At 51.4% G+C, this 26,156-nt stretch overlaps 2 protein-coding genes across 5 annotated transcripts in view; one reads left to right on the forward strand and one right to left on the reverse strand.

The window, feature by feature from the left end:
* The first annotated feature begins 1,775 nt into the window (after nt 1-1,775).
* Nucleotides 1,776-9,361, forward strand: Gpx3 (glutathione peroxidase 3). The gene is made up of 5 exons (XM_021213019.2): nt 1,776-1,955; nt 6,086-6,239; nt 7,564-7,681; nt 8,031-8,130; nt 8,453-9,361. The coding sequence occupies exons 1-5, from the start codon at nt 1,869-1,871 to the stop codon at nt 8,672-8,674; spliced, it is 681 nt and encodes a 226-aa protein (XP_021068678.1). The 5' UTR covers nt 1,776-1,868; the 3' UTR covers nt 8,675-9,361.
* A 417-nt stretch (nt 9,362-9,778) lies between these two features.
* Nucleotides 9,779-26,156, reverse strand: part of Tnip1 (TNFAIP3 interacting protein 1) — a 49,248-nt gene continuing 32,870 nt past the window's right edge. For 3 of the 4 annotated variants that reach the window (XM_029545870.1, XM_021211966.2, XM_029545871.1), the window contains 10 exons: nt 24,948-25,037; nt 22,792-22,857; nt 22,514-22,645; nt 19,650-19,778; nt 17,465-17,596; nt 16,652-16,777; nt 16,107-16,172; nt 15,648-15,839; nt 14,536-14,626; nt 9,779-10,536 (listed from right to left, as the gene is read on the reverse strand). In XM_029545870.1, coding sequence (XP_029401730.1) covers nt 10,502-10,536; nt 14,536-14,626; nt 15,648-15,839; nt 16,107-16,172; nt 16,652-16,777; nt 17,465-17,596; nt 19,650-19,778; nt 22,514-22,645; nt 22,792-22,857; nt 24,948-25,037 — 1,059 coding nt within the window. In that variant the 3' untranslated portion in view covers nt 9,779-10,501. The remainder of the gene's footprint in view (nt 10,537-14,535; nt 14,627-15,647; nt 15,840-16,106; nt 16,173-16,651; nt 16,778-17,464; nt 17,597-19,649; nt 19,779-22,513; nt 22,646-22,791; nt 22,858-24,947; nt 25,038-26,156) is intronic. The other variant, XM_021211967.2, reaches the window with a different exon arrangement.

Consider the following 26,156-nt stretch of genomic DNA (forward strand, 5'->3'; position numbering starts at 1 on the left):
CTACATCAATTATCAATCAAGAAATGCTCCCACAGGCCAGTCTGATGGAGGCAATCCTCAACTGTGGCTCCCTCTTCCCAGCTGACTCCAGTTTGAGTCAAGTTGACAAAAACCAAGCCAAACCAAAACCAATCCAACCAAACACTGTCGTGGACACAGTCATTCAAAACCCAAAGCCTGAGTATTGTGGATCACTCCCAGAGGATACAGAACTAAGGGCAACAGAACAACATGAACCAGAGACTGTCTTCTGGTAGCTCATCTGCCACAAATTTACTGCAGGGATTTTCATAAAGGACTGCAATGTCGTTCGTTAGGCTTCAGGAACTTAAGGTTTTAGAATAGTGATATCAATTAAGAACTTACTGTGTCAGCCAGTCACATGCCTCCATGGTATAAGGGCTTCCTGACCTCAAAGTTCTTTCTACTTCAACACAATGTTTATTTATTTATTATTGTTGTGCTGGAGGTTGGAAGTCAACTCTCAGAAACCAGTTCGTTCCTTCTTTCCACCCTTGGTTCTGGAGATTAAACTGAAGCCATCAGTTGCGAGCGTTTTTTATTACACAGCCTTGCGAGGGCTTTTACCTGCCGAGCTGTCTCACCAGCCCCACCACGGAGCCAGGCCTTATGAATGCAGAAAATTTCAAATTCCATGGGTCACATTCACTTCCTGAATCATAGTGAGTGCATGGCACCTCAAGGCATCTCTGAGTCAGGAACTTTTTAGAAGGTCACCTAATCTAGGACTCACATGACCAAGACTGGGGTCAGGGGCCTTCGAATCCCTTCCGCAATGTGTCTGAAGGCAGAGGCTCAACACTCTCCTAACAGCTCTCCAGCCCACGGTGGTGGGAAGCACCAAACCCCTATTGCAGACCGGATTAAGCCTGGAAGCCCTCAATCTAGAGATGCCCGGCCTGACCTTATATGAAAGCACAAACAAATCTGATGATATAATGATTGATTCAACAAATATTTAAACACCTGTTGTGTACACTCAAGAGACTCCTGGACTAGGCCTACCACTTAGAAGCACATCACTCAGCCAGAGCCTAGGAGACCTTAGAGCTCATTAACCAATCCCATCATTATAGCAGGGGAAACTGAGGCTCAGAGAGGGAAAATAATGAGTTTAAGACCACAGAGACAGACACATAGTTTTTATGTGCTAATTTTTAAAGGTGTGTGTGTGTGTGTGTGTGTGTGTGTGTTTTCTGGTCCCCACTCACCTGAACTGTTACCCACAACCTAACCGAGAAGGCCGAATTCAAAATCACATTCACAGAGTCCTCTAGCTTGCTGATGCTGGGGATTGAATAAACCTATGACCTCATGCGAGCTGGTCAAGTGCTGTACCACCAAGCTACATTCCCCAGCTGGCGCAGGGTCTCAGTCTGTAGCTAAGGCTGCATGCAGATTGCACTGAACCTACGCAATCCTCCTGCTTCAGCTTTTTGGATTCTGCGATTGCAGGCGTGAGTCTCTACACCTGGCTCACACACTGCTTATTATTTGCACTAACGGGTTCTGTGTTAAGTCCTCGGGGCCCTAGGTTTTCAGAGCTTGGGAAAAAAGCTGTGTCCTGGGTGTTGTCTAGAACCCTGGCCGCTCCCATCTCCTGCTCTTCCCAGGCAGCCAACTCCCTTCTCTTCCTCCTAGGCTTGTGTCACCATCGCCCCGGCCTGGGGAGAGGGAGGAAAAAGGGGCGGGTATGTCTTGCCCTTTAAATCCTAACTGCGTTGCCATTGGCTAGGAAGCCCCCGGCCTGGCTGCGGATTGGCCACAGTGGAGGGCTTGAAATGTGGCTGAGCGCTTAGGACACCTCAGACGGACGGTGGCCACCCCAGGACGCGCCCCAGCCCGCCATGGCCCGGATCCTCCGGGCATCCTGCCTTCTGTCCCTGCTCCTGGCCGGGTTTGTTCCGCCGGGTCGGGGACAAGAGAAGTCCAAGGTGAGTGAACCTCCGGGGCTCAAGAGGAGTCCATGGCACCCAGGTGTCCACTGCGCGACTGGGAGAGCCACTGCTTCCCCAGGGGCACCGAGAACCCCACTTGTGACCCTCGGTCTCTGCGCTCTTCCAACACAGACCCGCGTGCTTCAGAGGGCAGTATGAACCCTGGAGGGTAGTCTTTCCCGAGTCTATACATTTTCTTCCACTGTCCTCTCGGGGGTCGCGTTGCCATATCCACATACCTTGGATTGACTGTCTCACTCAGTTGGTTTGGGAGAGGGCGTGGTGTTTCTCCCCCCCCCCCCCAAAGCAGAGTGCAGCTGGTGGCCACAATCCTGAAAAAAAATTGCTGGGGAAGGGGGCGGGCCGATGGCCTCTTCACTCATCCCAGGGCGCTGGAGGCAGAGAGATCTGTGATAGGAAGAATTTTGACTTGGGGGCGCATCCCTTTCTGGACCTCAGTTTCTCCATCAGCAGAGCATAGCTGGAGAGGATGGCTGGAAGGCTATGGAACCCTCCAGTTGCCCTCTCTATTCACAGCTCACTGGCCTGCCACACGCACGGAGCAGACACTGTAGCTGCTAGAGAAGCCAACCCAGGCCAGGAAGTCTTCTGGAGCTTCGTCCATCCTAGTCTAGCTGTGGTACCCTGAACTGGAATCGAAATGGGGAGGCTGAGGGCAGATGCCCCGGCATGCTTATCTTCTTGGTCAGGCCTGTGCTGGGTGGGCTCTGGGGGCCTCTCCTCTTCCCTAGGGTGAGAATGCAGAAAGCAGTAGAGACGGATGGACCCAAAGAGAGAGACTGTGGTCCCCAACCTCATACACACCATGCACCCCTGCATGCGTGGGCATAAAACCGGGTAGGCTCTAGCTTTAAGTTTCTAAAATCCTCAGGGTCTTCCTTCTAAGATCTTGAGAGAGAGAGAGAGAGAGAGAGAGAGAGAGAGAGAGAGAGAGAGAGAGAGAGAGAGAGAGATTGATTTTGATTGATTAGGGTGTGGAGTGCTGGGTCGGGGTGACTGGGGCACTAGCCCTGTGCCTTTAGTGTGGGAACTGCTTGGAGTGGGGGTTGAATCCTGTCCTAAGGAGGCTGCAGGAAAGCACACTGGCCTTGTGCTGTCCATGGAATGAGGGAGAGATGGGTGAGTTCAGAGGGAAGAGAGGGAGCAGTCTAGAAAAGTCTTAGGGTGAGGTGTGATCTTATCTCCTAACCAGCTGAAGCTTCTGGCTCCTCACAGCCCAGGCATTGCCCACTGGGCTCCCAGGTCCTTGAAGTTAACACGTTACAGCTCTGGCTTCTGGGACTCAACCGCTTGCCTCGATCCAACTTCAGAACAAGGGAACAGGGAGGGGACATGTGCAGATCCAGTGTGATAAAGCCACTGAAAGATGTCCTCTTGGCTCAAAGGGAGGGGCAACGACAGGGAAAGCCTCTGTCTGGTCCAGTTTATAGCTGCTGCTGACGTGGCATCCTAGTAACCACTGGTTTCTAGGTGACTGCACGAGGCAGAGAGCATCATGGGACCACAGGCTGACGTCAAGGCTGAAAGGCCTTAAGTGGCCCTGAATCCCACTCAATCTTACAGTTGACAGGCTGGAATCCTGAGACGGGGGAGGGATGGTTACACACTGCCAGAGGCCCAGCTGGATCCAGCTGCCATCTCCAACCTCTCAGACCTGTCATGCTCCCAACATCCCACCAATGGTGTAGGAAGATGGAATAGGGGAAGTCATGGACCAGTACTAAGCCTTAGGCATCCAGGAAGCTTGGCTCAGTGTATTCCCCCCCCCCTTTTTGTTCCTCATTCCCTTTGGTACTCTTCTCTGGCCTCCCTGGGGGAGGAACAGGGCTTTGGGATTCTATGAACCCAGAGGAAGGAAGCTAGGGAGGCGGAGGTGGGGGGACTCAGTTGATGAGTATAATCTATGGCTCATTCATCAAGACCATCCTCCGACCCATACTAGCCTGGGCTCCCAGCATGAGCTCTATTCTCCTCTCATAGAAAATATGGCAGTTGTCATTATTCATTTCTTAGGGCAGCTAGCACACAATTAAGGCCTCTCTGTACTATGACCCTTACAGGCCTTTGGCCCTTGCTGCAGGTAATGTCCATGTCTTGCTGGCCCAAGCCTGTTTTAATCTGTCAGTAGTTTCTCAAAGTTATTTTGAATGTTGGGAAGACAATTCGATGAGTAAAATTGTTGTTATGGAAGCAAGAGGACCTGAGTTCAAATCCCCGGCATCTATGAAAAAGCCAGGTATGGCCACACACGTGCCAACAATGGTGGGGTGGTTGGGCAGAGACAGGCAGATTCAGGAGCTCATTGTCAGTCAGCATAGTCAAACATTGAGCACAAGCTGACAGGGTCAGCAACATGGCTCAGGGGTGAGGATGCGTGTAACCAAGCTCGAGACCAGAGTTTGAGTCCTGGAACCCACAAGTAGGAATGCACGGAGTCTTCCAAGTTGTCCTTTGATCTCCACATGTTGTGACATCCTCCCCCAAATAAGTGAATAAAGGTAATGAAATAATGTAATAGAGAAGCTCTCACGATTCTCTTCCTTGGCTTCCACATGTAACTGGCTAGACACACAGCCAAACGAAATGGCAACACACACACACTTTGAGAGGCAAGTGGAATTAACCTCTCAGACCGAATGGTTTGGTCAGGGCCACACAGCTGGTAAAGATAACTGAGTCTAACTCAAGGGTCTCCTCATGTCCCCTTCCTTAAGACTATCCAGAGAAGCTGGACCCACCGGTGTTTCCCATTATTCAGCCAACCTCTGGGATCTTCCCACATCTGAGATCCAGCTTGGTATGAAGGTGAAGCGCCATGCAGGGAGGTAGCAGGGGCTGTATCCCGCTGGTTTTACTATGTTGCTCTTGTTGAGGCAGGGAATCCCTATGTAGCTCAGGCTAGCCCTAATCTCGGCATCTCCTGCTTCAGCCTCTGATGCTGGCATTACTGACGTGTGCCCCCAAGCCTGGTGCTGTTTGCCTTGTAGCGGGGAAGTGATCCCAGCTGGGGCTTCAGAAGCCTGGGGCAGGGCTGTCCAGCTGAGCATTCAGTCCAACACTCGCAGGTATTTAGACTCCCGGAAAAGCAGGGACTTTGCACCCCAGCCAGGAGAGCTGTTAGCTGTCAGGGATGAGCCAGCAAAGGCAGCCAGACTCACCCGGCTGGCTAGTCAGGCCTGCAATGAGAGGCATTCCACTGTACCCCACTGGGCACCTGCCCTGCTGCCTGGATGGCTCCTTCACCCAGTTAGGCTGAAGGCCTTGCTTTGGCAGCAAGTTTTCTAGAACCAGAGGGAAGAGGGGGTGATTGTCCCTTCCCCTGAGGCCCCCCCCCACTTCAAGAGTAGCCCTGGAGTTTTGCTGTCCCTGTTGGGGGTGCATCCCTTTCCTCCTCTTTCAGTTAAAACTAGCGAGTCCAGTGTGATGGGGAGGCTGGGGAGGAGGAATGGTCAGGACAGCACTGAGCTGGTGGCAGGGCTAGAGGGGAACCTGGGTACTCTGGCACACCCCCCTGTGCCCTATGCTCCTTCCCTCATTCTCCTGGAGGTAGCCTGTGGTGTGTCAGCTGGACAGACAGGAGGGTGTATGGGTTACTACCCACTGAGTCTTCATTCTGGCTGTCACAGTGAGGCCTTGTGACAAACTGTTCCATACTCTGGGACCGTGTTCCCGCATCCCTGCTTCCTCCAGCTCTGACTCATTCCCAACATCTTGACACATTCTTTCTGTCCAGTGTCTCCTTCCTGGTCACTTAGCCCAGGCTTCTTCATATTTGTCTGGACTTCGGTAGCAGCCACCCAACTGTGCCTCTCAGACCAACCTAACCAGACTGCCTAGGAAATACGAAAGTGGTTCCTGCTAACTTCAGAGTTCCACAGCACTCAGTAAGCGATTAGTGCAAATACTGAGTGCTTCCTGGGTCCTCAAGTACCTCAGTTATAGGAGATGAGGAATTAGGAGACCTCAGTTTTAGTCCAGTTCCAGTTTTTGTTGTCCTGGGTAAGTCCCTCTCTCCCTGCTGGCAATCATCCATGTCAGGAAGGTACAGAAATGTCCTAAATGTGTCCACTCTAACAGCTCCCTTCTTGCACCTTCTTCTCTTCCAGACAGACTGCCATGGCGGTATGAGCGGTACCATCTACGAGTACGGAGCACTCACCATCGATGGGGAGGAATACATTCCTTTTAAGCAGTATGCAGGCAAATATATCCTCTTTGTCAACGTAGCCAGCTACTGAGGTCTGACAGACCAATACCTTGGTAAGAGCTCCCTCAGGACTTGCTACTAAATGTGGAGCCAACTGTCTTTTGGGCACACTTTAATCCTACGAGGTACAAGGGGGAAAGGGCCCTTGTCTGACAGGCCCAGGTTTGTATCCCAGCTCCATTGGATTTCATACTTTCTGGAGAAAATTACGTAAGCCTGAGGTCTGGTGGTCTTTGGCTGTACTCTAGGAAGTTCCCAGCTACCTTTCTTCACCCTAGGACACCTCAGATACCTTAACTGTGTATCTGCTTGTTTCCCTTGACTGGAGTAAGAAATGACAGAGGTAGCTGCAGCTCACTCTGAGAATGGCTCCTTTCCCCCACCCCCCACTCGTCTGAGCATGTCTCTTGGCTCCACTTTGGAGAAAAAGAGTCCCGCTAGCTTGAAGCTCTGGAGGAAATTGATGGGGAAGAGGGATGGGGTCCTGAAGTGGTGACATCCAACAGTTCATTCTTTTTGGTTGTTTATTTTTTCATGACAGGGTTTCTGTGTAGCCGTGGTTGTCCTCAGACTTGCTCTGTAGACCAAGCTGGCCTCAAACTCAAGGAGGTCCGCTTGTCTTCTAAATGCTGAGATCAAAGGCATATGCCACCACTGCCCAGCTCAACAGTTCATTCTCAAGCAACTGTTAAAGACAGACTAGCTCAGCCCTGCTCTTAACTCAGTATTCATCCAGGAAAGAGCACCTAGGCTCAGCACATACAAACAACTAGAACCACAAGGCTGGCAATGGCTGAACCTGGCATCTGACTGGAGCCATGTCTCCTTAATGTCGCTATCCTCTGTCTTTTCTTCTCGGTGAGGGCAAACAGAAGCCTAAGGACAAGGCTTGATGGCTCCAGGGGCAAGCACTTTGGAGCCAAGCAGACCCAGGCCACTTGGCTGGCTCCTGCGGGAGAGTTCCTGGGCTGGGTGATGGTGCTGCCTCTAATTCCAGGGGTGCCAAGGGAACTGGAGAGCTGGTCAGGGCCTCTCCTGGGCTCCTGAATTCCCAGATGAGAGGGATCTGCATACTGCCCTCCAGCCACCCTAAGGAAGTCCTCAGCCACCTGCCCAGGGGCAAGAGTCCTCAGCTCACTGACCCAGGCAGTGGGTGTGACTACTGATATACAGAAGCACATTCCTGACTTTTCTCCCAAACCTCCACTGCCCCCAGACTGGAGGCGGGAAGGACCTAAGTCTCAGCTTTGTCACTGACTCTGCTACCCTGGGAAAGTCCTCCCTCCTAGGGCCTCACAGGTTCCGTGGTCTGGAGAGTGGATGGGGAGCAGGGTGTTGAGGCAGGTTCTTCATTGTTCTCCTCTCTCCCTCGTCAAGAACTGAATGCACTACAAGAAGAACTTGGGCCATTTGGCTTGGTCATTCTGGGCTTCCCTTGCAACCAATTTGGCAAACAGGAGCCAGGCGAGAACTCGGAGATCCTCCCCAGTCTCAAGTGAGTTCTCGTGGCCTCTCTAGGGCAGAGGCTCGGGGGCTGCAGACATTGGTTGACTGTCTCCACGTCAGCCACTCAGTTACTCTGCTCCCCCATCCTCACCTCAGTTTGGGGTTTACTGGAATGAGGGGGAGGGGATAGGAAACAGGAGGCTGTGGGCAACCGGCTGGGCAGCACATGAAGCACAGAGAGACATGTGGGGTGGGTACAGAGAGGGGCTGAGATGGAAGACACACACTGGGCCTATTGAGCTTGATAAAGGAGACTCCCAGGCCCCTCCCCAGTCTCCTCATCTTAGTTCTGAGCTATGAGTGGCTCCTCTGGACTCACCTAAGTACCCCCCTCCCAGGTATGTTCGACCAGGTGGGGGCTTTGTGCCTAATTTCCAGCTCTTTGAGAAAGGAGACGTGAATGGGGAGAAAGAGCAGAAGTTCTACACTTTCCTGAAGGTGAGAGTGGGTAATGTGGAGGAAGCTCCCCCTAGCTGCTCAGGCCCTGGCCCACAGGTATGTCTTGGCATTGGTCTAGTAGTCCCATGAGAGGGCTTGGCAGACCCACAGTCCCATCACCCTACTGTAGATGTAAGACAGGGCCCACAGGGGCATCTGAGGGGCTTACAGCCTTCCAGTCTACAGCATAGAGATGGACGGAAAGTCAAATGTTCTTGTTCCCGAACTGGGCCCTTCCCTCAGTGCCAGTTTTCTCCCTGGAAGGGAGGGGAAGTCAGGAGCAACCTCAAGTCAGACTAACACATTCTCACCCCTGTTCCAGAACTCCTGCCCTCCCACTGCGGAACTCCTGGGCTCACCTGGCCGCCTCTTTTGGGAACCCATGAAGATCCATGACATCCGCTGGAACTTTGAGAAGTTCCTGGTGGGGCCAGATGGCATACCGGTTATGCGCTGGTACCACCGGACCACAGTCAGCAACGTCAAGATGGACATCCTGTCCTACATGAGGCGGCAGGCAGCCCTGAGCGCCAGGGGGAAGTAACTGATGCCCCACCCCCATCCCCTGCCCACCATGCAAGGGCTAGGGAGGGGCTCTTCAGGAAGGAAGTCACATTCCCAGTCATTCTACACCCACCTCAAATTCTCTTTCTTATTACATAAAAGACAAGCCTGGCACAACTGTGTGTCTGAACCACTGTGGACACGTGACAATTGTCTCAGTGTGTGCATGGCTAAACCCAGGGATGGTCCATCTGTGTTCACGGCTTGGCACAACACCCTCATTTTTTTTTCAGCTTTCTGTTCCAAATGAGCCCAAAGGAAACACAAGTTCTAGGTCCAATGGTCCTGCTCAAACCAGAACATCATTCTTGGGGCCAGCATGTCCCACACACCCACACTACACACCGACAGCCTCCTTTGTCCTTCCTGAAGGACCCTCCTGAGCCCCCAAGCCCATCCCACAATGCTCCTGAGACCAGCCGAGACAACTGTGAGCGCGATGGACGTGTACCCCAGGTCAGGGGTGGTGTCTCCATGAAGGAGGGGCCCGAAGCCCTTGTGGGCGGGCCTCCCCTGAGCCCGTCTGTGGTGCCGGCCCTTAGTGCATTCAGGCTTAGGCTCCCAGGCAGGGATACTGCCCCTGGCCTTTGGAGGACAGGCTATCCTCTCACCCTGTCCACTGGCATCTCAACACCCCCATCTGCCCAGTAAAGGTCTTTCTGCAGCAGTTCAGCCTACTTGGAATTTTCTCAATGGTGGCTTCCTGACATGCGAGGTGGGGGACTGCAGCTGGAGACAAGGGGGGAGGGGGGAAGGAAGGAAGGGAGGTACGCAGGGTGGACCTCTGCAGTCCACGCTGCGGCCCTGCTCAGCTTCTAGAGTCTGTGACCCAGTTCCTATTGGCTCGTCCTCACCCACCTTCCCCAGGGCATGGCGGGCCGAGACAGGGTGTCGTTTCTGAAGGATGGCAACTAAGGCTTACCCAAGTCCTTTGCCTGGGATCTTCCCGCCATGCTTGGGTGCCCCTAAGATGCTAGCAGTATTCTCAGGGCTGTGCAGGAAAGGAATCTGAAGGAGGACCAGAACTAGGGAAATAATACCCCATGGCCACAAGGGCATAAAAGAATTAGCCAGTCACAAAATATTGATCCTCAAGTTGGATTTATGTCCAAGATTTGTGCAAATGGCTGCCTAGCAACAGACAGCTACCTTAATATAGGCCTCTGGCACCATAAACATCTAACTGTGGAGGCCGGAGTCATCTTCAGTCTGGGGCCCTTCTGCAGACTTGGTGGCTCTCAGGAGGCTGCCACAGGTGCAGTGGAGAGCATGCCAACATCAGGCCATCCCATCGTTCTCTTCTGCTCTAGAGACAAAGCCCTCTCCGTAACTCCTCACAGAGGGGTAAGGAGCAGGGGATTCCGGGCAGGTACTGCTACTGAGCCTGAAGCAAAAACGGCACATGCACATGAGCTGGGTGTGGTCTCTGGAGAGCCTGGAGCCAAGTCTTTGAGGTTCTGTGAGAAAGGGGTCTGTTGTACCCCATTCTTAGGATGGAAGCCAGTGGCCTCAGCAACAGATGGCAGGTCAAAGCCAGGTGAGGCTTCCTTGTCTTGGCAAGAGGCAGGGTGTTGAGCTTCTCCTGGTTGTATCCACAAGAACCTGGTGGAGGCCCCCTCGGTGGATTCTTCCTAGTCTTGTAAACAGTTCAAGGCTTGGCTGGGGATGTGGGCCAGCTGCCCATCCCAGCCTCTGCTCTGCCAAGGCTTGGGTCACGCAGAACATGCACATGGCCTTCACACTTTTGGCAATCTGAGGTCATCTGGCTCTGAAAGATGAAGGTGGAACGAAATGACCCACTGCAGCCTCACTGGGGCCCATCACAGTCATTGTCTGCAGACTCTAGATAAACAAAAGTTTCAAAGCTTCAAGATCATGTGGTCTGGTCAGTCTCACACTCTCATGGATGCTAAGTCAGGCCTCCCCACCAGCGGAAGCAGGTATTGTATGCTACGGAGTACCAGGCTATGTCTAGGACATTCACCATGCAATCTGTACCTAGTCCCGAGGAGGAGGCCATTTGTCACCCCCATAAAAGAGGAGGGAGCTAGGACAAAGACGTATAAAAATCTGTCCCAAATCCCAGATTTATAATGTTCTGGAGCTGGGATTTGAACTCAGTTCATCAGTCTCCAAATCCCCAAAGCACTGGGAAAGGTGTCAGCCCTGCCTACCGGGCCACCCTCTGCCACTCACTAAGACAGCCCCAAAGGGCTTCAAAGGTCCTCTGAGGACCTTTGTCTCTCTGTTGTATCTACCCATGCACTTTCCAAGACGGCATTCCCAGAGTCCCTCAGGCTCATGCTTCCTGTAGGGAGTGAGGGCCCACGCCTCCTGACAAGCCTGTAGCTCCAGAGCCTTTAATCTCATAATGGCAGACTCCGTGGCCAGAGGGAGTTTTCTAAAGTTCCAATCTGGTCATATTACTGTGTTTTAAAACGTCTAAGGAATCTACACTACTCTCAAGATTGAGACTAGCCCTCCTACCACATTCTGCAAAGGCCCTGCACTGTGGAAACCTCTGCCATCTCTTGCCTGCCTTGCCCCAGTCTCTCCATCTCAGGCTCCCTCAGATGCTTAAGGCAGCAGCCACCTTCCTTCACGCCTATTAATACACCATGACTTGGGACTTGGATCTTAAACATTTTGTTTGTTTGTTTGTTTGTTTTTCTGAGACAGGGTTTCTCTGTGTAGCCCTGACTATCCTGGAACTCACTCTGTAGACCAGGCTGGCCTCAAATTTAAGAGATCCACCTGTCTCTGCCTCCTGAGTGCTGGGATTAAAAGTGTGTGCCACCACCAACTTCCTGGCATTAAATGTTTTCTAAGAGAGACATTTGAGAGCTTAGTCACCAGCTAGCCCACAGTGCTCTCACAATTACACAGTTAGGAGGCAAGGCCCCATGGGGTAAATCAAAGTCACTGAGCAAGCACCCTTGAAGGGGATGCTGGACTCCAGACGTCTCTTCCTTGTTTCCCGGTAGACAGACCTACTCTACTGTATACGCTATATGAAAGGCAGTACTGCCAGAGGGCCGGAGTCTGTGCTGTCATTCAGGGTCCCAGGAACTGCTTAGAAAGCAGCAGACAAAACTAAACAGTGATTGTAGTGAGGTTCCAGAAGAGCTCCATACTGACTGGTGTGTCTGTAGTGTGGCCAGGCTCCTGAGGTCTTGGGTAGACATGGAGACCCTACTGGAAACTGGCCACCTGTGTTACACTCTAGCAAGAACCTGTCAGTTTAGTCCACTGCCTGAGACCTGTGTGAGGTGGAGTGTAACAAGTGGGTGGCATCAATGTCAAGGTCACAGTGTTCTGGCACTGTCTTGGCTACTGCTGATTGCCTTTAGCCAGATTTACTCTTAAGATTGGGAGCGATGGCAGTGCAGATAATTTAAAACTACTGTAGCCAGGCTGGGAAAGAAGCATCAGGCATATTATGCCAGGGAGGACATGCCTTTAATCTCAGCTTCCCTTCATAAGGACTGCCTCTGGCCTGGCAGGGTGGCTCACACCTTTCTTTCTTTCTTTTCTTTTTTTTTTTTAAAGATTTATTATTATATGTAAGTACACTGAAGCTGTCTTCAGATGCTCCAGAAGAGGGTGTCAGATCTAGTTACAGATGGTTGTGAGCCACCATGTGGTTGCTGGGATTTGAACTCAGGTCCTTCAGAAGAGCAGTCAGTATTCTTACCCGCTGAGCCATCTCACCAGCCCTGGCTCACATCTTTCATCTCAGCTTTCAGGAGACAGAGGCAGGTGGATCTCTGAATTCAGGGGCAGCCTGGTTTACAGAGTGCATGAGTGAGTTCCAGGACAACTAGAGTTACACAGAAAAACCCTGTCTTGAAAAACAAACAAACAAACAAACAACAGAGAGAGAGACAGACAGACAGACAGACATGCCAGGTGGCTCAGTAACCTGTAACCCTGCTCAAAGGGGCTCTGATACCTGACTTCCACAGGCACCAGCACTCACAAGAGCGCACATTCACATACACATAACCAAAACTAATTTTTAAAAAAGCAGCAAAGAACTTTGTCAAGAGATAACAAGATGTGTTGAGGGGTCCCTCACAATAGGAAGACCCAAAGTAAGGTGGGCTGACTCCCATCCATAATTTCAGTCCTGGAAAGGGAGAGGCAGGAGGACCACCACAAGTTTAAGTCCAACTTGGTATATTACACAGAGTCCCAGGCCAAAAGACCTAGAAATATAAAGCTCTCTGACCTGACCTGAGAGCCCAGTGTGCCTTCAGGCAGGACTGCCTGGGGAACCACTTCCAGATTTCTTGGCCATGTTCAGGTCAAAGGTACTCAGAGGTCCTGACCCACTGCATTAGAGCTTCTAACTGGCAGTAGATGTTGGCATTGCCCACATGACAGTGGCTTGGTAGGCATGCATAACGCCAAGTGTTATGGGGTCATGGCTTCCACCCAGATTTCAAAGGAAGGCCTGGGGACTGGAGGCAGGAGTGTGTATGGCAGGGTTCAAGTCCCACTGAGCAACCCCAGAGAGGACAGTAGGCGAAACTGCGAGGATGAAGTCTACGCTGTACTGGAGACTCCAGGAAGTTAAAGATGCCAGGAGTGTAGAACGGGGGTCACAGAGAGCCACGGGCAGCAAGCACAGCTAGCCAAGGTGCCAGGCCAGAGCTGCACGACTCCTGTTTGCTCTTCTGGGTTTTAGTGTCACTCTGGTCTGATCCTTCTTGACTATGCCACGCTCTCCCTTCTGAAACAGGGATATTTACTGTGTCTGGCCCAACACTGTACACTCAAGTATGGAACCTTCTCTTTGAATCTTGTATTTTGAGATAGGGTCATAGCCCAGGCTAGCCTTGAACTTGCTGTGTAGTCAAGGGATGACCTGGGATCCCTGACCTCTTGCCTCCTCCACCACCCAAGTGATGGGAATATAGTGTGCCACCACGCCTGACTCCTTTGGTTTCTGCAGGGCTCCCAGATGAGTCTGCCTTGGGCCTTGAGACTGGACTTTTAAGTAGTTTCAGAATAGTCATGATCACGGGGACTCTGGGGAGATAGCCTACATGCACTTTGTACTGTGCAATGGAACGTGTCTAGGAGCCAGAGGCAGAATGTCCCCAAATGCCTTAGTCACCAGTCTGTGGACCCCAGGGAGGTGGGGCAGAGTGAAAGGAAGTTGTGTCATCACAAGTTTGCCCTGCAGAGAATATAGGTTCTCCCGGTCCCTCCTTCTCTTGCTTGTTTTGCTTCCTGGCCATCAAGGGGTGGTCACCTCTGCAGTGCTCTCCTGCCATGATGCTCCGGACAGCCATAGGCTTGAAGTGATGGGGCCGAGTGACTGAAATCTGTGAAACCTTGAGCCACATCTTTCATCCTGGAAGCCAATTGCCTCGGGCATTTTGTCCCAGACACAGAAAGCTGCTAACACACGAGGTCTTTGTGGCTCTCATTTTTCTCTGTGAGAGTATCTCCACCCCTTTGGCTTCTCAGCTTGGGTATCACCACCTCCTCAAAACTCCCCTGGCCCTGCTCTAGGTCAGGCTCTTTGACCTCTCACAGAAACTTGCTCCTTTTCTGGGCAAGTGCAACCCATCTGTCTATGTGAGTCCTGAAATTCCCTTCTGTTCCCTCATTAGGACAGGACCACGTCTGTTTCCACGTGTGGGCAGTGCTGGTTCCCAGCACAGTACTAACATGGCAGTGCCTGCTCCTTCCAATCATCTCACCCTTCAGTCAACATCTTTTCTCTCATGGTGTCCTCCATGCCACCAAGCTCACAAAAAGACAGTTTCTGAAAGCTGGACCAATGCTGTTAGGTAAAAAGTCCTTCCCACCAAGGGGACCCATACTCACCTGGCTCTGCAGGCCTGTCTGGGGGTGGGTCCATCACTTGAGAGCTCTGATTCCGAATCCCTGCACAGGGTGAACGCCAGGTGTACTCCGGCTGCAACAAGATGGGTGTTTAAGAATTCACAATTGACCGCCAGGCGTGGTGTCGGATGCCTTTGGTCCCAGAACTCTGGAGGCAGAGGCAGGCAGATTTCTGAATTTTGGTTAGTCTGATCTCCTGAGTGAGTTTCAGGTCAGTCAGAGCTATACAGAAAAACTGTCTCAGAAAACAGACAGACAGACAGACAAAACAACAACAAAAAAGGAAAAAGGAGAAAGCATCCACAGCCGCACCCCAGAGCCAGAACAGCCCTAAATGCACAGAAACAAAGTGCCGAGCCCTAAGGGCCATGTCGCATTCAGCTAAGAAGAGTGGCCACGGGAAGTGCAGCCTTTGAGGTTGTGACTACTCCTCTCTTTTGTTTTTTGAGATAAGAGGCTCACTCTATAGACCAGGCTGGACTATCTCACTATGTTGCTCAGGCTGGCCCCAAACTTGTGCGCAATCATCTTCCCTCAGCTGTACTGGGATTGCAGGCATGAACCACTACATCTAGCTTAAGCTAATCTCCTAAGCACATTATCTATACCAATGTTTAAAAGTGTGTATATGGGAGAAAGTCTAAGACACAGGAGGCGCCTGTACCCACTGAGGGAAGAGCTGGGCACATCACAAGTGGGGCTATTATAAAGACTGCAGAAGGGACAGGTGACAACAACTATCGGGAGAGAAAAATATGAGGAAAGGAGAGGAGCCAAAATAAGAGGAGGAAAAGCAGAAAAAATGGAGAGAAAGGAAGAAAGAAGGCAGGGGAAGGGGAGAGAAGCAGGGTAAAGGTCAGAGCTGACTTGGCAGCCGATGGTACCCCATTGGAGACCTGGTGGCAGTCCTTCCTACTCTGCATTCCTACCAGGCCTTCTCCCTCTGACACCAGTGGTACTGAGCAGCTAGGAGAGCAGCCCAGGGCCAGGCCTAGATCCCGGCCCATAACCACCCTGTCTCAGAAACCACTAGACAGCAGTTTCTTACCATCTCACTAGATAGAGTCTGCAGGAAGGAGGGACACAAGACTCACCAGATGGAAGAGGCGAGAGTTGGGGTGTGGGGGCGGGTGCTCCATGGGCACAGGGGGTGGAGGGTATCGGATCTGGGACCAGTCCTTGTAAGCATGGTGAGGTACCATGGCTGGCATGGGCGGGTAGGCATAGGGATAGGCGCCGCAGACGTGCTCAGGGTGGGGTTCCATGTGGTAGCGCTCTCCCGAGGCCTGCAAGAAAGACTCATATCTGCCTCTGGTCTACCAGCCCCCAGTGGCACCCACCTCATCGCCCTGTAGCCAGAACCTTAGCTCTCAGAAGGCAAGGTGGGTCGGGATATAGGCAGAGGACCTGGGACCTGGTCATATACAATTGATAATGACAGTTAACAAGGAATGCTCTGGTGGCACTTCGCTGGCCCAATGCCAGCACAACCCCCTCCCCCTGAAGGTGGTCGGGGGACACGGTGCATGCTGCCCACCCCTCCAGCCGCTCACCTTTGCTTTCCTCTTCTGCTGCTTGAGGGCTTCCTTGGCCTTCTCCTCCTCTTTGAGTGTTTTGAGCTGGAGGAGGAGGGGAAAGAGACCTCATGGCACCGGTAGTTCAGGGCCAGGTGTAGCACGAAGGCCTCACCATTGATGAAAAGTAAACCCTAGACAGATGGCTGAGGCCCAGGGTACCACTCAAGCGTGGGAAGTTCCAGGAAGGGGACTGAGGGGCACAGCAGAAGCTGTGCTGTTAGCTGTGGGGCCAGAACACAGGTCAGGAGGGATGTTATGTGTGTTCCCGAAAGCGCCCTTTCATTCTACTCTACTAATTTACCCCGTAGGCCCATCTACTGTATGACACAGTGATACCCAAGGTCCCATCAACACTGATGGCGAGTCAGAGCTAGAATTCCTTACCTAGCCCTCGCCATTCTACAGAGGTCAGAGGATGAGGGACTGGCAGAGGTCAGAAGAGAGCCGTAGTGGTAGAGCTGGACAGAGTCCAGCAGGTTCCCAGGACACTCTAACCCCTAAGGCCAGGGTGGAGCTCTCACCTGGGCATTAGTCAGGGTGACCTGGGCCTGCAGCTTCTCTACTAGCTTCTTCAGCTCCTCCTTCTCCTCGTTCATGCGTTCACGGTCACTCCGTTCCCTCTGGAAGTCCTCTTCAAAGATCTTTACCTGGAGGAGATGGGGATGTGAGGGGTGTGGTAGTCTGCTAGAGGCTGCACGCTCAGGCCCTGCATCCATGTTTCGCACTGGACTGTGGGGGGAAAGCTGGGGGCACTGGTGATTGGAGTAGGGCACCTCGAGCCCCAAATCCAACTTTACCAGAGCAATTCTGTGTTCTCTTATCTTATGCTCTGGACTTTGAGAAAGGGGTTATTGGCTGGAGAGTTGGCTCAGCGGTTAAGAGCACTGACTGCTCTTCCGAAGGTCCTGAGTTCAACTCCCAGCAACCACATGGTGGCTCACAACCATCTGTAGTAATAAGATCGGATGCCCTCTTCTGGAGTGTCTGAAGACAGCTACAGTGTACTTACATATAATAAATAAATCTTTGAGAAAGGGATTACTGGCTTACAATTATAAAGTACAAACATGGGCTGGAGAGATGGCTCAGAGGTTAAGAATAGTGTTCTTCTAGAGGTCCTGAGTTCAATTCCCAGCAACCACATGGTGGCTCACAACCATCTGTAATGAGAGCTGGTGCCCTCTTCTGGCCTGCAGGCATATATGCAGACAGAACACTGTATAAATAAGAACGATAACAACAACAATAATGACGATGTCCATAGGGAATGGAGAGCAGCACTGGCACACGGAAGGTCTGTTGCTCCTGGGAATGCATCAGTTCTCGGGCCTCACCTGCTGTTTTAGCAACTCATTCTGTGTCACCAGTTCCTGCTTCCTCAGATGGCCCCCAACGCCTTCTGGGCTCCCAAAAGCTGCAGGCGGAGATGATGGAGAGGCCTGGATGCTGAGCGCCTCCTCCAGGGCCTGGAACCAGGAAAGAAGAGACAGGACCATCAGCAGGTGTCCCTGGAAGTCAGACCCATCTGAAGAGCACTCACAGAGAGCCTCTTTCCATCACTACTGTAACCCAGCAGTCCTTAACCTGCCTCACTCGCTACCGCTGCACTGAATGGCCCACTGCACTGAAGTCTCTCCATCACCCTGCAGGATAAAGGCTAGGACCTCGCGCCCATTTTATCCACGTGAAAACTGAGGGCCAGAGACTATGACTGAGTGTCCTGGTTTGTGTTTGTTTTTGTTTTGTCAACTTGGCACAAGCCAGAATCACTTTGAGAAGAGGAACCTCAATCGAGAAAATGTCTCAACCAAACTGGCCGACAGGCAAGCCTTTAAGGCATGTTCTTGCTTAGTGACTGACATGGCGAGGCTCATCTTACCAAGAGTGGTGCCACCCCCCTCAGCTAGTAGTCCTGGAATGTGTAAGAAAGGCTGAGTTAGCCATGGGGAGCAAGTGTGTAAGTAAGCAGGACTCTTCCATGGCTCCTGCTTCAGTTCCTGCCTGCAGGTTCCTGCCCTGACTTCCTTCAGTGATGGACTGGGACCTGAAAGTTACAAACTGAAATAAAGCTTTTCCTCCCCAGTTGCTTTTGGTCATGGTGATTTACTGAAGCAACAGAAACACTAAAGGAGACTGACTGCTGAGGTCACACAGCTAGTGAGTGAATGCAAGGATTCCAACCCAGCTGTGTTCTTACCCTGCAGCTAGCCCGAGATCTTCATGTCAAAGACCTCTGCACAGGCCCAGCTCAACTCCTCACACCCAAGATCTAGAAAGAAGCCTAGCTTTCTGAGAGGAGCTGTATTCTCTGCCAGCTTCTGCAGGATATTTAGCCTCAGCAACCCATCTTGTCTCTAGTCACTTGAACCTGAACTGCAATTTCTACTTAGTTTATTTTACCAACCAACTCTGCATATACCAGCCACAGCCAACGCTGGGGGGTGGGGAGGAACCGGGAGGTAGTGGCACCCACCTTTAATCCCAGCACTCAGGAGGCAGAAGCAGCCCGGTCTACAAGAATGAGTTCCAGGCCAGCCAGGGATACACAAGAAAAGCCCCGTCTCAAAAACCAAAACCAAAACCAGAATGAAACTCAAACAAGGGCTGGAGAGATGGCTCAGTGGTTAGGAGCACTGTCTGCTATTTGAGAGGTTCTGAGTTCAATTCCCAGCAACCACATGGTGACTCACAATTATCCTTAACGAGATCTGACGCCCTGTTCTGGAGTGTCTGAAAACAGCCACAGTGTACTTATTTATAATAATGAATACATCTTTGGGCCAGAGCGAGCGGGGCCAACCGGAGTGAGCAGTCACCACAGGAAGTTCACAACCATCTGTACAGAGACTGTACTCATATACATAAAATACATAAATCTTTTTTTTTTTTTTCAAAAAGAGAAACCCAAACAAACAAAAGACAAAAAAGTGTCCTCTCATTCTCTCCTTCTTGCCTACAGAAAGCTCCCATTTCCTGAGATTCCTTCACTGGTTTCCACCAACCCCAGTCACATGGCACTTTACAGCTCTGACCATCTCAGGGATGGCCATTCATTACCACCTGGACTTTAGCCCCTAGGCACCAGGGACTCCCAGTGACAGGTCTCTTGCACTGCGTTCAAGAAGCGTGTTACCTAAATGGGACAGCCTATTTGCAAGAAGGAGAAAAACTACTGCTCTCCTAGGACCACAGAATGGGGCCATCAAAAAGAGATCCAGGGATGGCTTTGCTGAGCAAGTGACATTCAAGCTTGGGTAGGCTAGGCACTGCCAGGAGATAGTGGGGCCTCAGAGGGGGGCACATGTACAAAGACCACATGGGAAGCAGGAGTGAGTCCAAACTCCTCCCGGAGTTGGGTCACTCAGAGTGTGTGGGGGCAGAGAAGACAGGAATGGTACCTCTAAGCCCCCTCACCAGGTGTCACATCTCTTCAGCTGGAGGTGACAGCAGAGGAATGGGCCCTGTAGCTGAGCTCACAGTAGCCTTCCCCCATCTGGGGGGAGGGGTCCTAGTGCCCACCTTATTGAGCCGCTGGATCTCCTTTTCCTGGTACTCTCGTTGCCTCGTGAGTGGGCTCAGCTGATCCTGTAGGTACTTGACCTTCTGGCGCAGTTCCTTGGCCTCTGCTGTCAGCTGTTCCTTGTCGGTCTGCAGGGAGTTCAGGGTTGGTAAACAGGGAGACTCCTGGAGGCCTGGACTGCCTGACCTATGCCCTGGCTTTCCCTCTTTCTCAGGAACCATCTCATATTGCTTGTCTGCAAATGACCTGGGAAGACATTGGTGTCTTTCAGAGTCTGTATGTCTGTCTCTTCCACTCCTAGTAGTGAAGAAGGCCCTCAACTCTGATGCCAGCTTCCTCACTGACTGGCAGAGACTCTGGGCCTCACACAGGCCCTCTTAAGCAAGCTTCCTCAATATTGGGGCTAATGGGATCTTAAGGAAAGTCACAGAGGGACTTCATGAGAGCTGAGTCCAAAAACTGAGTGTCTATGTTGTCTGTGTGAAATTCTCTCAGAAGGGTGAGGAATACCACAGTCTCTTAAGGACCTCAGATATCTGCGCACAGAAGAGACCATGCTCACAGGGTAAGCACACAGAGTAAAAGGTCACCACAGCTGAGGGGTGGAAGCTTCCAGGCTGCACCACACAGCTGCAAGCCCCTTGGCTCAGTGAGAAGCCAATGTGTGTACAGTGGCGTCCTGGAGACCACACAGGGAGCAGAATTTAAGGTCTCCGTCTCCATTCCATTTACTTCAAAGGAAGAGTTTCTTTGCTTTTTACTGTCTGTCTGTCTGTCTGTCTGTCTGTCTGTCTGTCTGTCTGTGTCAGACGACATCTTGTGAGAGTTGGTTCTCTCCTTCTACCATGTGGGGCCCAGGATCAAGCATTCGGCTTGGCAGCATGTGCTTTTATCCCCTGAGCCATGTCACTGGCCCAAATATCCTTCCCTGACTGGAAATTAAACGGGGCAGCAGTGGCCAGGCTAGGAAATGGATGGTTTACTTTTCCAGGGGCTGAGTTCCACACATTCTGTAGTCCAGGCATGCCCTGTGAGCCTTGGCCATCCTCCTGTCTCCGCCTTCCCAGAACCTTGGACTGCAGGCCTGCACCAAGATTCTTAGTTTAAAATGATATTTGGGCTGAGTCAGGTGGACCTCTGAGTTAGAGCCCAGCCTGGTCTACATAGTGAGTTCCAGGCCAGTCTACGCAACATAGCAAGGCACCTGCCTCAAAAATAAATAAAAATTAAAACAGTAGATAGCAGTGTAGCATTAGGAGCAGGCACATCTTAAAACAAAAACAAAACAAACAAACAAACAAAACAACTGTACTGTCAGCAGATATGTTCTTTAAAGGTCTGGGAGCTGGAGATGGCTCAATAGTCAAAAGCTGTAGTTGCTCATGAAGAGGACCTGAGTTCAATTAGCATTAACATGACAGATCACAAACATCCAAAAGTCCAGTTCCAAAGGATCTGATGCCCTCTTCTGGCCTTCGTGGGACCAGGCACTCAGGGGGTATACATACTACATGAACACTCATACACATAAAATAAATAAATCTAAAAATAAATAAAATTCAACTGGTTATCTTCTAGAGGACCAGGGTCTGGGGAGGGGCTGGGGAGTATTCCAGGAAAGTGTTAGCTTATCCGTATTGTGCCCTGTGGATCAGGGGACTGACTGAGGGGATCAGTGCTCATCCCTTCCTGTGTGACCTTTAGTCAGTATTCTACACACCAGTGGGTAAGTGGTTTCTAGTCAGAGGTGGTTTCAGGGCAGCCTGGGCCAGGACAAATGGGTGATGTCCTGGCTTCTGCTTAGGCCTGGAGAACAAGGAAGCCTCTTGATCAGAGTTCCCACCTGCAAGGGCAGGCGTAACCAATGGCGAGGACAGAACTGTCAGGGCCCCGGGGTTTGTCTCCCTTGTAGACAGGAGTGATGAAGAGAGACCACACAGCCAGGACCCTGGCTGTGAGTGCCATGCTGGCATACTCAGAACCAAGGGCAGTGTCTCTGCTTGGACACGCCTGGGTATCGCACGCTGGCGGAAGGGTCTCTGAGATGCAATCTGTGTTGAAAACATCTGCTCTAAAGCTGGGCAAAGCAGTCCCGTGCAGCTGCCACGACAAGGAAGAAGGAGCACTGTCACTAAAACCCCAAGGGTCTGGGAGTTAGGTGGTCTGTCTTTCTGCCAGCTGCTTCAGGACTCTGGAGGGCTATGGCTGGCACCAGTCACACATGACAAAGCAGAAGCCTTTGTTGTTGCTGTTGTTGTTGTTTTTTAAGAGCACTGCTCCACAGCACAACCAGAATGAGGTCCCTTCTGCTTAGTCTCTGATCTCTGCCCCTTCCCTGTGGCAGAACGCACTTTTATGACAGCCTTGAACTTCTTCACTTCTCTCTACATGCACCTGCGCCTGGTTTATGAAGCACAAGGGATTGAATCCAGGGCCTCAAGCCTACTAGACAAGCACTTTACCATCTGAGCGCCAGCTCCAGCAAGGTCATGCCATACAGCTCAGGCTGGCTTGTAATTCTCTATTCTCCTGCCTCAGTCTCCTGAATGCTGGGATTACAGGTGTGAGCCTACTATGCCTTTGTGTATGTTTGTATATTATGTATTCTTTGTATAGTTCTTAGGACTTAAGATTTTAACTGCTCAGGGGCTGGAGAGATAGCTCAGTGGCTAAAGACATTGGCTGCTCTTTCAGAGAACTTGGGTTTAATTCCCACGGTGGGCTCACAACCATAACTCTGGTTCCTAGAGATGTGATGCCCACCAGAGGTCACGGAACGCTCAACCCTGACCCTGGCTCACAGATCCTGGGGACTCTGGCAGGAGCCTGCAACCTCAAAGACGGCATGGCTGACCACACTTGCCTCTTCCATCTCGATCTTAGATTTGGCCAGGAGTAGTTTCCGGTCAAAGTCACGCTGCTTCTGCTCCCGTTCGGCCTCCAGCTCAGTCACCTGTTTCTGCAGGTCCACCAGCTTCTGTCGAAGTTCTGTGATCTGGAGGAGGGGTATGGAGGGAGTGTGAGGGTAGGAGAGGAGCATGCACCCGCTGTCCCTCCACCGTCCCCATCTCAGCCTGGCCACAAGCCTCTCATCCCGCCTCCCCGAGCCATCCTCGGCTCAGCTCCCGGGAACTCCATCACCTTCTGCTCATACTGCTGCTTCATGGACCGGAAATGCTGGTCCCACTGCTTGTTCACTTCCAGCAGCTGTGGGCAGGCAGGTACTGGGGTTAGAAACACGTGGAAGGCAGGCCAGCCAGATACCCACCGAGTGCCCCAGCTTCCCAGGTGTTCAAAGCACATGCGGGATAAAGCTGCAATCTAGGCTGCCTGACTCCCCCACTGGTCAGGCGCTGCCCCACTGCTCCACCCTGATCTCCAGCTGTACTTCACCCTTGCTAGGCAAGCCACAGGGAACCCTGAGGCCTGGAGAGAGCTCCTGTGAGGCACAAATGTGACTCTTCAGAGGGCTCTTTGAAAGGGTGCGACAATGCCAGGTGTTCACTGTCTTTAACACAAACTATTCTACTCTGAAAATTTAACCAATGGAAATACTGAACCAAGGGCTGAGGCAGGAGAGTGTATCTGTAGGAGAGTGTTTGTCAAGAATGTACAAGGCCCTGGGTTCAATCTCTGGGTATAGAAAGAAAAAAAAACAAACCAAAAAAACCAAAAAACAAATGAACAAACAAACAAACACCTGGTATACAAAGAAAAAAGAAGAAAAGAAAAACACTTTAGCCAAGTGTACAAACATACTTAAAGGCTAACCAGCCAGACATGGTGGCTACGCCTTTAATCCCAGCACTCAGGAAGCAAGGATCTCTGTGAGTTTGAGGCTAGCCTAATCTACACAGTGAGTTCCAGAACAGCTAAGGGTACATAAAGAGGCTGTGTTTCAAAACAAAACCAAAAGTAAAAAGAAACCCTCCTTCTATGTGTGCCCAAAGGTCAGCTTAGTGTAGGCTATGGCTTACAGCATATCATAAACAGATCATGCACAGCCATTAAGAAAATAAGACACTTAGTACATCCTCTGAGCCTTAAGATAATGCTGATTACAAGCCATACTCTTGACAGAGCACTCAGAAAAGAAAAACAACTCTACATCACTACAAATAAAAGGACAGGAGATGGGAGGAGATATTCAGACTTCAGGTTACCACCAATGACATGGGAGAACTGGCTTATGCTATAGATCTGAACAGACCTCCTGAGACAATTTTAAAAGAGAAAAACTTATCTGAAAAGCAGTATGTCTTTTTTTTTTCTGCATTAAAAGAACCCTGAATACAGGATTTACATGTCTGCAACCTCAGCTCCTTAGGGGGCTCAGGGAAGAAGGCTGAGTTCAAGGGTCGCTCGCAGAGGTAGCACAGTGAGGTCCCAGGTTCAGTTCCTAGTACCACAGAAAAAAAGAAAACCAAACAACCCCAAGGGAGCACAGTGAGCTGACGTCAGCTGCAGCTATCTGGAGGGAGACTCTTGGTTCATTATATAATGAACATTCTTTTTGTTCTGAGAGATGAGTCAATTTAGAATATGAATGTAAGTAAGACTTCAGATGTGTGTGAAGGAAGAGGGGTGGGAAAGAAGAGGTTGGGAAGGCCCCAACTGTGTGAAGAGGCCCAGAGGAGGGACAAGGACAGGCTAGTGGCCTGGGCTGGAGATGGGGATGGGCTTGGTAGACAGAGAGAATGCTGCTGCCAAGGGTGTGGGCGCTTCCTTCACTGTTAGCCACTCCCACTGCAGCATGTGTCTCCAATGCCGACTGGCCTGAATGACCAACACCTCTCCCGTGTCCAGCTTACCTTAGCCTTCCTAAGCTCACCCTTAATGTATGCATCTATATGTGGAGAATGTGGGTGCTCGTGGAGGCCAGAAAAAGGGGTTAGACTCTCTGGAGCTGGAGTGACAGGAAATTGTGAGCTGCCCTGCCCACATAAGCCCTGGGACCTGAACCCTGGAGTTACAGGCAGTTGTGAGCTGGTGTGAGAGTCCTGGGAACTGAACCCAGGTCCTCTGTGTGCACCATTACCACGGAGCCATCTCTCCAGCTCCCTAAGCTCCCCAAATAATTTCAGCCTGTGCCACAAATTCAGTATCCTCAGTGATCCCTGTGGTTGATCCAGAGAGGACAGACACCTATCCCACGGGCAGATGGTTCAATGGTTTCCTCAATAACTCTCCAAGGTGACCTAGGACCAACGGGAACCAGAGAGCCAGGTGGGGCCTTCGTCCCTGTGGTCCCAGGAGGGGAGAAGGGTGTTCCCTGACCTCCCAGTTTGGCCACCTACCTCCATGCGTTGCTGTTCTAGCAACTTCACCTTCTTCTCAGCTGCTCCGAAGGCCCCCACTTCAGGGACTTTACTCGCCATCATACTGGCCTAGGGAGAGACAGAGCCTTCACCAAAGTGTCAGATAAAACTTTGTTCCCCAGCCCGGTGCTCTCCTAGGGCCCCAGCCCCTTGTCTCCAATCTCCCTGCTCCTCCCACCCAGTAGCCATGTCTCAGCCATGACCTCCCCCTTCTGGAAGCCCACGAGGAACATTCCCCTTTGCTGATGCAAACCGTGGCTGCCAGCCTCACATCCTCTCACCAGCTCTTTCCACAGCCATCTTCCCCACTTTAACTCTGAGGCACTGCTGGTCAACCCCCATGAAGACTCAGAATCCCCTAACCTAAAAGGTGTGGCTTATATATTTTTTTAGAAGTTATGAGGAGCCAGTGAGATGGCTCAGTGAGTGAACATGATTGTCTCTAAGCCTGATGAGCTGAGTACAATCTCTAGAGCCTATGGTGGAAGGAGAGAGCTGTCCTCTGACCTCCATACACGCATGCCACCCCCAACATAAAATAAACAAGGTAAAAGTGTGATGGAGGCTGGCAAACACCACGAGCCCAGACCCATGTGCTGAGAGCCCGCATGTGCAGATGTGGGCATACGGCATACCATCTCTGAGACTCTTTCCAGATTCTGCAACCACAATCTAATCTAAACCCAAACCCATTCTGCAAAACAACTGGCCAGCATAACTCAAAAGTGCCATGGTCGTGGAAACCAGGACAGCTGAGCCACGTCGCAGACATGAGGAGACTAAGGAACCATGATAGGAATCCCACATTGGATCCTGGATTCAATTCTGGAAGGCAGAAAGGGAGGGAGTGAAGGATGGGTGCATCTGGACAGCGCTGCAGTGCTGACGGTAGTGCCCAGTCTGGTAAGAACCAGAGTTATGTAAGCTGCTTGGTGAGGTAGGTCTGTGGTTATGGAAGCCAGCCAGGGAAGATGGAGGGAGTCTGGGAGCACAACTCCACACTAGCTCTGCCTCAGTATAAAGTTACCTCAAAATAAAATGTTTTGAAATTAAACAACTAGAAGTGTCGAGGTGACAACCACAGGACAAGGCGAGAAGTGCACGTGCAGTGACTGTCGCCAGTGTCTGCTCAGACCAGAAGCTGTTTTGCACGGGCCCCATCAACTCTCTATGCCCTACCACAGGCTG

The sequence above is a fragment of the Mus pahari genome, chromosome 14 (assembly GCF_900095145.1).
Source record: "Mus pahari chromosome 14, PAHARI_EIJ_v1.1, whole genome shotgun sequence".
In the NCBI taxonomy this organism is placed as follows: Eukaryota; Metazoa; Chordata; class Mammalia; order Rodentia; family Muridae; genus Mus; species Mus pahari.